General features: G+C 38.3%; 1 protein-coding gene across 1 annotated transcript; it reads right to left on the reverse strand.

The window, feature by feature from the left end:
* Positions 1-306: 306 nt before the first annotated feature.
* LOC126092931 (uncharacterized) lies at positions 307-1,368 on the reverse strand. The gene has a single exon (XM_049908661.1). The coding sequence runs from the start codon at positions 1,366-1,368 to the stop codon at positions 307-309; it is 1,062 nt and encodes a 353-aa protein (XP_049764618.1).
* Between the last annotated feature and the right edge of the window lie 8,655 nt (positions 1,369-10,023).

Consider the following 10,023-nt stretch of genomic DNA (forward strand, 5'->3'; position numbering starts at 1 on the left):
ATCACATCATATTTTTGACACTTTTGTATTGAACTTATTTTCACTTTCTAACACATATTTTCTTATGAATCTTTCAGCCTCTGACTTACATATTAACAAGTAGGTTACACAGAATGAGTGAAATCATCTAACACTGTCATGTAGTACCTATATCCATTAAATGTTTGGGGTTCTATCTCTCCACAGATATCAGTATGTATGATTTCAAGAGGTTTGTTGCTCTTTCTCTCACAGTAGAAAATGTTTTTTTTTGTTAATTTAGCTCTCACACATGCTTCACACAATTGTTCTGCTAAGCATTAACTATTAGCAACACTCTTGTTCTTTGTACTTCAAAACAGGTATTTCACCTCTATAGATTTGAACAGAATGTTTAGTAAATACAACTGTACAATCTTTTTCAGTGATTGCATTTACAGACATCAGATTTCTGCGCAGTTCAGGAACATACATAACATCTTTTAGAACACAGTTATCTCCTACAAAGTTTCCTGTTGCAACTATTTTCATTGATCCACCTTGTTTGGCAACTTTTACAATACTATCATAATGTCTCACATTTGTTAACTTATCCACTTCATTACACAAATGTCCTGTACATGCACTATCAACAACCACGACCATATCTTCTTTCTCATTTACTTCTTGTGAAATCTTTCCTTTGTTCCAGCTTCTTTTCTTCCTCAATGTCTTGTTTCTTATTTTCTTGACTAGATCTTCTTCCATGTTTTCAAAAGTACAAAATGACATTCTTTCACTGTCTTTGTTCTTAAAATAACAATCATCTTCTTTGTGGTTAGTCTTTTTGCAATGCGTACAGGGCTTGAAAGATCTCAATTTTGGTTCTTGAATTTTATTTTTATTTTTAAAGTAACACTCCTTTTCTTTGTGATTATTCCTCTTGCATATAGAATAGCATTCATTCTGCTTAGGATTCTTGCATTCTCTTGCAAAATGTCCACGACCACCACAATTTTTACAAATTATATCTTTTATTTTACTTTTGTTAAACCCAACATCAAAGGCAATACTCTCTTCTTGATTATTGTTTTTCAGTTGTTCCTCTTCTCTTATAAGCCTTGCAATTAAATTTTCCATAGTCTTCTCACCACTGTGTGACGTATCCCATACTGTAGAAAAGTGTTTGTATTCTTCTGGCAAAATAGACAATATCTTGGCTATGATCATAATATCTGTCATCATTTCAGACTGGAGACCATTCAGTTCAAATACTATATTCTGTAGTGCACTTATATTACTACCTATGTCTCTAGTTTTATTGTACTTCAAAACATAAAATTCTTGAAGCAACTGCCGAGTTCTTTGAGACGCATCTCTTTTATAAATTGCTTTAAGTTTATCATACATTGCCTTGGAAGTTTCAGAGCACAATACATGTGGCTTTGCCTTTTTTTTTTCAACTGTTCTCAGTATAAATTATTTTGCCTTGCTGTCCATTTTCTGCCATTTTTTCTGTTTTTCTAAAGTTTTGCAATTTTCCAGTGTTTCAGTTCCATCCACAATATCACACAGGTCTTGCATATTAAATAATATTCTAATTTCGACATCCCACAGACTGAATGTACTACTAGCTTTAAGCACTTGAATATCATGAAATTCTTCATTTTTTGGAAACATCTTTAACTGTTTTTCTTCCTTATTCATACCTCATATTTTTAGCTTTTCTATTTTTTTATTTCTCTGGGCCCACAACCTGCTGCGATTTTTATCTTAATTTTATTGTAACTTCATGTGAATGTAATAACACACATACATCGACACAAAAAAAAACAAACACTATACACACTTGATATGTTGCTATGTCAACCTACCTTACAGATATATTTTATTATTATATAAACTCTTAGATGTTCAGCACTTTTTTTTAAAAAAAAAGCACACACAGTAAACATTGTATTTTACTTGTTCCACACCTTTCAACAAGGAAAAGAATTGCATTGGCAAAAGAAGGATTCAAGAGGAAACAGAAATTACTTTGCAGACCACTAAACAAAAGAGGAAAAGACTTGCCAAATGTTACATCTGGAGCGTTGCAGTGTATGGTGTGGAGACCTGGACACTGGGGAAGGAAGATTAAAGAATATTGGAGCCACTAGAGATGTGGATATGGAGAAGAATGGAAAAAGTGAAATGGGAAGACCGAGTAAGGAATGAAGAAGTATTAAGAAGAGTTAGAGAAGAAAGAAACATGCTGAAAGTTATCAGAAAGAGAAAAGGAAACTAGACTGGACATTGTTTGAGGAGGGACTGCTTACTGAAGATAGGAATAGAAGGAATGGTGGAGGAAAAAAGGGGAAGAGGAAAAATAAGATATCAAAGGAGACAAATATTCAGAAATTAAAAGACTGGCTATGGACAGACAAATGTGGAAGAAACTTAAGCCATGACAAGACCTGCAAGGCAGAATACCATACTACTACTACTACTACTACTACTACTACTGCTCCTGCTTCTAACATTAACATTTTTCACCTCTGGAAAAGGGGGTACTCTTTACTTGCACTAGTTTAAAATCTTTGATCCAACCAATTTCACTTTACCACTTACTTATCTTCGTACCCGACAATAACCATAACAGCCGAAAACTAGTTTGTGTAACAGATAAATACTGTACAATATTACACCAGTGCTGTGTGGTTCATTCATAAAGTACAGTCTGTCATGTGTTTTTAATCACAAGGTGGGCTCCTCCGAGTGAAATTTAATATTTAAAAATGGTAACTAGTAGTATCCTGATAAATATAATTAAAATTTAAAATAACAGGGTATTAGTCCTCATTTATTATTGTTTCACAGGTTCATAATGACAAAGAAGTTTTTAAATTTGACTTACTGAGAAAAAAAAAAAGTCAGTGCTGTTTACAAATTGCTACCTGATCTGTGTTGCCATTTTATCATTTAAAAAAATTGTGTCATTGCAAATCAACTGTTGTTACAACAAGAATCAAACATTACTGTAGATTATTACAGCAGGTATTCAAACAACATTACAGTTTCTTCTATACATTTCCAAAATTATTTGTTATATACCTTCAAAACAGTTTCAGCTTATGTTAACAAGGCATGTAATCAGTGCTGACAATTACACATCACTTTTATACATACAGATACACTGCTCTCACCCTCTCTCACTGTCGTTGCCGCTGATGCTACTATCACTGTCGCTGTCTTCATCACTCTCCGAACGTTCGTCTGCATTGCCTATGTTGTCTTTAGGTGCCTCAAATTGGAAATGCTGCAGCTCAGCATGCATGGTGCCTCTGGCTCTGGGGTCACCTCGGCACCCTCGGGCACTCAGCTCCCTGTGACAGGAACAGGAGCATTGCTGTTACTGTGGCACTGTGACCAACAAACTGAGATTCCTCTATGCTGCAAATGTTTGTACAACAGTATTGAAGGCTTTAAGATATATCTCCATTCCTTGAAACCTCATCAAGTTTTGACACTGTCTTTTTACCGAGCAGCAAGTCTCTCCATGAAATCGGGAGATGCTTGCTGTTTGATAAAAAGGCAAAGTCAGACATTGATGAGATTTTAAGGTGTAGAGTTGTAACTTTAGCAACAAAGATATGTACTGTAGGGGCTACAGTCTTTCCAGTTGTGCTGTACGGATGTGAGACCTGGAACATTAGAAATGTGGAACAAACGGCAAACAACAGTCTCCTTTGAATTGTGGTGTTGGAGGAAACTTCTTAGAGCCCCGTGGACTTCAAAGAGAATGAATAGGTTAATATTAGAGCAAATAAAACCAGAGTGCTCCCTGGAGGGTCTGACGCTAAAACAAAAGCTGACCTACTTTGGAGACATCATGAGAAGTTATGTTTCACTGGAAAAAAACTCTAATGCTGGGGAAGATCGAAGGCACTAGAAAAAGAGGATGTCAGAGGATGAACTGAAGCAATGGCATCACAGAAATAATGTGCTATAATATGCTCCCACCTGTAAAGCCTACAGGAGTAAGTGCAGGACAAAAGAAATTGGCATGCTTTGGTTCATGGGATCACAGAGAGTTGGAACTGACTACACAAATAGAGAGAGAGAGAGAGAGAGAGAGAGAGAGAGAGAGAAGAGAGAGAAAGGGAGGGGGGGAGAGAGAGAGAGAGAGATTGCTACAAAATTCTAATAATGTACATGAAAATTCATATTTACTCAGAGAAAAAAAAAATCTTGAGGAAAGTGAAAAATGAGGTGTGGCAGGAGCAGCAGTGCACGGAGAGGGGGAGGGGTGGGGGGTGCCAGCATGGTGGGGTGAGTAGGGAGAGTGGTGGCATGGGAGGGAAATTGATGGGGGAGGGGGGGGTAGAGAGGGGCAGTGGCAATGATTCTCAAAGATATAAAGCCTCTGGAATAAGTTGTTCTTAATTTCAATCCTTGGATTGTATAAATAACGCAGAGAAAGTACTTAATTCTAGAAATTTTGAAGAATGTTCTCAAGTTCACACAAATAAAGAAAGTAAGTACGTATTTCACCAGAGAGTGTTCCGAGTTGAGTAAAAGGGTGGGGAACCTTGCTCAACGTGATGAACATTCTCCGATTTCATATGAATAAACACTGCAAAGTTTCTAACGAGCAGAGAAAATTCTCTCCTTTTTGACATGAGCTCTGTAATATACTTAAAGCTGAGTAAATTCTGTAGACGTTAAGTCTTACCACGTTTTTTTAAGTAAATTTAATAAATTTATGTTTCTCAGAAGGAAAAAAAAGATATACATAGCCCAAAGAAAGACTGAAGAGTGAAACTGTATAAGTTTATACAGGTTTAACAGTAAAAACATTATTAAGCTGGTGAACTTTCTTCCCAAAAATCATAAAGCAAAATTGAAAACATTTTTGTACTATTTACCAGACCCAAGTTTTCCGACTGGTGTGTGGGAAGACTAGGTTCACACCAGAGAAATGTGTCACTGACCTTTTCAGATGTTTATCATATTTTCACACAGCACAGACATTCCATTTTGCTATGCTAGAAATAAGTAGGTGACTCAGAAAAATTAACAACTGGTTTATTACAAACGTAGTGAACTGTTCCTCATAGCAGAACCACAAGATGACCACTTAAGTACTTGACATGCCAACAGAATATTATGTGCCATTTAATCGAGATTATCACATGTTAGAAAACTCTCGAGTTACAGTCTAGAGTAGATGATAATGTGATGTATTCTTAAAATTTCATTCGCATAATGTGTTCACCTAACATCAATAACAAAAAAGTTCCTTTCATGTTAAAAATTTGTTAAGATTGTCAGAAAATGTATTTTCATAAATGGTTCGTAATCTTCTTAATGATCTGTTGCCGCACAGAAAAGTGAAAACAAACTGAAATGTTATGCAACTCTTCCAAAACACAGTGATACTACAGTAGTTCCATATTTGTACATTGAATAGTTTGCATATTTGAGCAAGCTGAATGAAATGCAAGATGAAGAGTACGTTCTGTGCATGGTGCGGCAGACAACACATGCTGAGAACAGTCTCAAGCAGGATGTGAGATAGCGAGAATGAACTCCCTCATCAGAAAATATGTTCTGAACTATTTGTTCACATGATATAAATTACTTTCTCAGAGCACGTTTTTTCACTCCGCAAATCTTCTCTTTTTTAATCTGTACGACCTCTTTTGTGTGCACCCTTATTCACTTTCTACAAAGCCAACAACTTCTTCTCTCCACTCCAGAATCACGTGTGCTAAGCATCCTTGAGACTCTCTTCCTCTCTCTCCATTAAAGTTGAATCAGTAGGCTTCAGTCCACACTGTCATCAACAGGCTGATTGCATCACACAGGCCAAAAGACTATCGGAATTGGTCCTTCGCACTGTGTACAGCAAGATGATTGGTGATGGGGAATGTGGAACAGGTAAAAAGAAGCAGAAGCCATCCAAAGAGCCCAAAACTAATTTGGTGGTCTTGTCCAGGCCAGACAAGTTGCAGGAGGGACTGTGAGAGGAAGAAATACTTGAAGGAACTGAAAAAGAAACCAGCAGAACTACAGCAACAGCACAGTTCAGGGTAACAACGACACAAGGGGGAGCACAACTGTGAGGTGCATCAGAACTGATACGGATACTGGGACAGGATCGCACTGTGTGGGGCCTAGCAAGTGATAGGATTCGGACAACTATACAAAGCCAGGGTGAATAAATTATGTTAGGTGCCACAGCAGAAGAGGCATTGTGAGAGGAAAGTGCCCTACTCTCCATGAAAAAACAAAAAGGATGTATTCCCAAGAGTGAAGGAAGTCTAAACTCTAAGTAATACAGAGGGAAGATGATGTTATTGTGTGCAGATGGGTCACATGGCTGGAGACTGTCGAAAGCCAAAGAGGAACATGAGGGTAGACGGGTAGGGACACACATGAAGGCAGAAGAAGCAAAAGGCCCTCAGACATTTTGTTACCACAATTCAATGAGAAATTAGGGGCTGTACCCACAAGTAAAATGGAAAACTAAAAGTGTGCTAGATGAAGAATACACATCTTAGTGTGACAAAATGCCCAAATGTTAAGAGTCACAGATTTTGAAGCAAGAAACGAAATTGCAGTGGAATATTGCTATGAATTAGGAAGGCAGTTAGAGTTATCAGGGCACATTCAAAGTTGGTTTGATAAGTCAGGTAAAAAAGCAAGAAAAAAATTTTTTTTCGTAAACAACTCAACTTTCTTCTCAACATATTCTGCTTTGAGGGATATACACTTGGTCCAGTGATCCACCAACTTTTTCATCTCACTGCAAAATACTTGTTGATTGCAACTATCACTTCCTCATTTGATGAAAATTTCTTCCCAGCAAGCCAAAGGGTCATGTAAGGGAACAAGGTGAAGTCACTTGGAACTAAGTCTGGTGAATAGGGTGGATGAGGAACCAATTCAAAGTCCAATTCATGCATTTTCACCATTGTTATTGCTGATGGGTGTGATGAAAGGACCCTTCTTTCTGTGCAAACTTTGGTCTTTTCTCAGTCAACACAAGTTTCAGCTGATGCACCAATGAAGCATTAACAGGTCCAGCTATGGTTCTGCCTTTTTCCAAGTAATCCAGTTAATCCTTGGGAATCCCAAAAAAAAAATGACCATCACCTCACCATCTGACAAAATGGTCTTTACATTCTTCAGTGCACTGTTACCAGCCTTTTGTCAACTGTTTTGTCTGCCATTTTGACTCTGGTGTGTAATGATGGATCCAGCTTTCATCAATAATAGCAAATCTGGGAAAAACTCTTGCAGATTGTAACTAAACATAGCCAGACACTGTATCGTAATAATGTGCCAGATGTGCCTTCGGTTGACAGAGCAATCGCAGCACCCACCTCGCACACAGCTTCTTTGTAGCAAATTCTCTGTACAGGATATTAGGCATTCACTCAGTTGAGATACTTACAATCTCAACAATCTCACAAATTTTTAGTTGGCCATCTTGCATTACTGTATCATGGATTTTGTCAATGGTTTCCTTTGTGGTTACCACAATCAGATGACTGGAGCACTCTTTGTCTTCAGTGCTTGCCTGACCACATTAAAATTCATTAATCCAAAAGTAAGTGGTCTTTAATGATGGTGCAGAGTCATGTGAACTTCATCCAATTCTGTTTTGATCTGTGCAGCAGTCCAACTCTTCAAATGAAAATGTTTAATGACAGCACGAAACTCTGTTTTCTCCATTTTCAATTGCACTCAAAACACTGACCAATTGAGACAGCTGGCAACATTGAACTGTACACTGTACATTTGCTGAAGCCAAGCAGAATGGCTACGCGGTTAGAGGTGTAATGTCACTGATTGCGCCGCATCTCCCGCCAGAGCTTCAAGTAGCTTCGGGCTTTTGTGTGTGTGTGTGTGTGTGTGTGTGTGTGTGTGTGTGTGTGTGTGTGGTGTTGTTAGCATAAGTTATTTTACGTAGTGTGTAAGACTAGGGACCGATGACCTCAGCAGTTTGGTAGGAATTCACACACATTTGAACATTTGACCATTGCTGAAATTCTTTATTTGATCCTTGGAATAATCAACATGAAGGTGCAACAAAAATGTTTCCATCCTGGATATTTACCAGAATTATCAAACCACATTTGTAACAGCCTTACACAACAGGAGACGCTCACAAGGAAAGCAGTAATTAGCAGGGAAGACGTCCATATACCAAAGGGAGTAATGAATGGTACAATAGGTAAATTGGAAACCATCGATCTGCAATTACTAACAGGGAAAATGATGGTGAAGCACAAGTTCCATATCTTAGGAGCAGGAATGAATATTCCTTATGAAGGTCTAGTAGGGAGAGACTACCTGAGAAATCAAACAAAAAGTTATTATTAAGTGTAGTGAAATCAACATTGAAATACAGTTTGAAATATTCCAGTACTGACAATAACCAAGACTGAAGTAATGCCACAAGTCAGACTGTAAAGAATGTGGAAATGAACAGGAACAGTAGATGGCAAAAAGGATCTATGAATAGGAGGGTAAGCTCCACATGACAGAGATAAGATGAAAAAGTACAATATGCAAATCAAAGGCAAGCTGTGAGATGAAATGTTATGAGTTCCATATAAGGGAAACTACTGGGGCATCAGAAAGTGATGTGAAAACAGCTCATAGCAAAGAAAAACTTAAGAACGTGTGTAGAAACAGGGTTGAACCTGAGTAATGAAAAAGAAAGGATTATTCACAAACAAGAAGAAATGTCAAGTGTACATATAGCCAAATTTATGGCACTAATAGAACAAGGGAAATACATTCTCAGTGTACTGATTACAAGTGACGCCAAGTGGAATCTGAGTACAATGAAAATCTTAGGCGAACTGATAGAGAAAGTGACACCAATATGAGCCACACAGGAAGCAACGAATGGCATGAGCACATAAGGAAATAAGTTAGAGAAATGATCATAGTGGTCATTTGGATAAAGAAGACTGATACGAATTGTACAGTATATGGTGAGGTATTTTATCTAAAAGGTGACAATTTGGCATACACAGAAACAGTCCTCCCCCCCCCCCCCCCCCCATGAACCATGGACCTTGCCGTTGGTGGGGAGGCTGGCGTGCCTCAGCGATACAGATAGCCGTACCGTAGGTACAACCACAACGGAGGGGTATCTGTTGAGAGGCCAGACAAACGTGTGGTTCCTGAAGAGGGGCAGCAGACTTTTCAGTAGTTGCAGGGGCAACAGTCTGGATGATTGACTGATCTGGACTTATAACAATAACCAAAACGGCCTTGCTGTGCTGGTACTGCGAACGGCTGAAAGCAAGGGGAAACTACAGCCGTAATTTTTCCCGAGGGCATGCAGCTTCACTGTATGGTTAAATGATGATGGCGTCCTCTTGGGTAAAATATTCCGGAGGTAAAATAGTCTCCCATTCAGATCTCCAGGCGGGGACTACTCAAGAGGATGTCGTTATCAGCAGAAAGAAAACTGGCGTACTACGGATCGGAGCGTGGAATATCAGATCACTTAATCAGGCAGGTAGGTTAGAAAATTTAAAAAGGGAAATGGATAGGTTAAAGTTAGATATAGTGGGAATTAGTGAAGTTCGGTGGCAGGAGGAACAAGACTTCTGGTCAGATGACTACAGTGTTATAAACACAAAATCAAATAGGGGTAATGCAGGAGTAGGTTTAATAATGAATAGGAAAATAGGAATGCGGGTAAGCTACTACAAACAGCACAGCGAACGCATTGTTGTGGCCAAGACAGATACGAAGCCCACACCTACTACAGTAGTACAAGTTTATATGCCAACTAGCTCTGCAGATGAGGAAGAAATTGAACAAATGTATGATGAAATAAAAGAAATTATTCAGATAGTGAAGGGAGACGAAAATTTAATAGTCATGGGTGACTGGAATTCGAGTGTAAGAAAAGGGAGAGAAGGAAACATAGTAGGTGAATATGGATTGGGGCTAAGAAATGAAAGAGGAAGCCGCCTGGTAGAATTTTTCACAGAGCACAACATAATCATATCTAACACTTGGTTTAAGAATCGTGATAGAAGGTTGTATACA

The sequence above is a fragment of the Schistocerca cancellata genome, chromosome 7, assembly GCF_023864275.1.
Source record: "Schistocerca cancellata isolate TAMUIC-IGC-003103 chromosome 7, iqSchCanc2.1, whole genome shotgun sequence".
Lineage (NCBI taxonomy): Eukaryota > Metazoa > Arthropoda > Insecta > Orthoptera > Acrididae > Schistocerca > Schistocerca cancellata.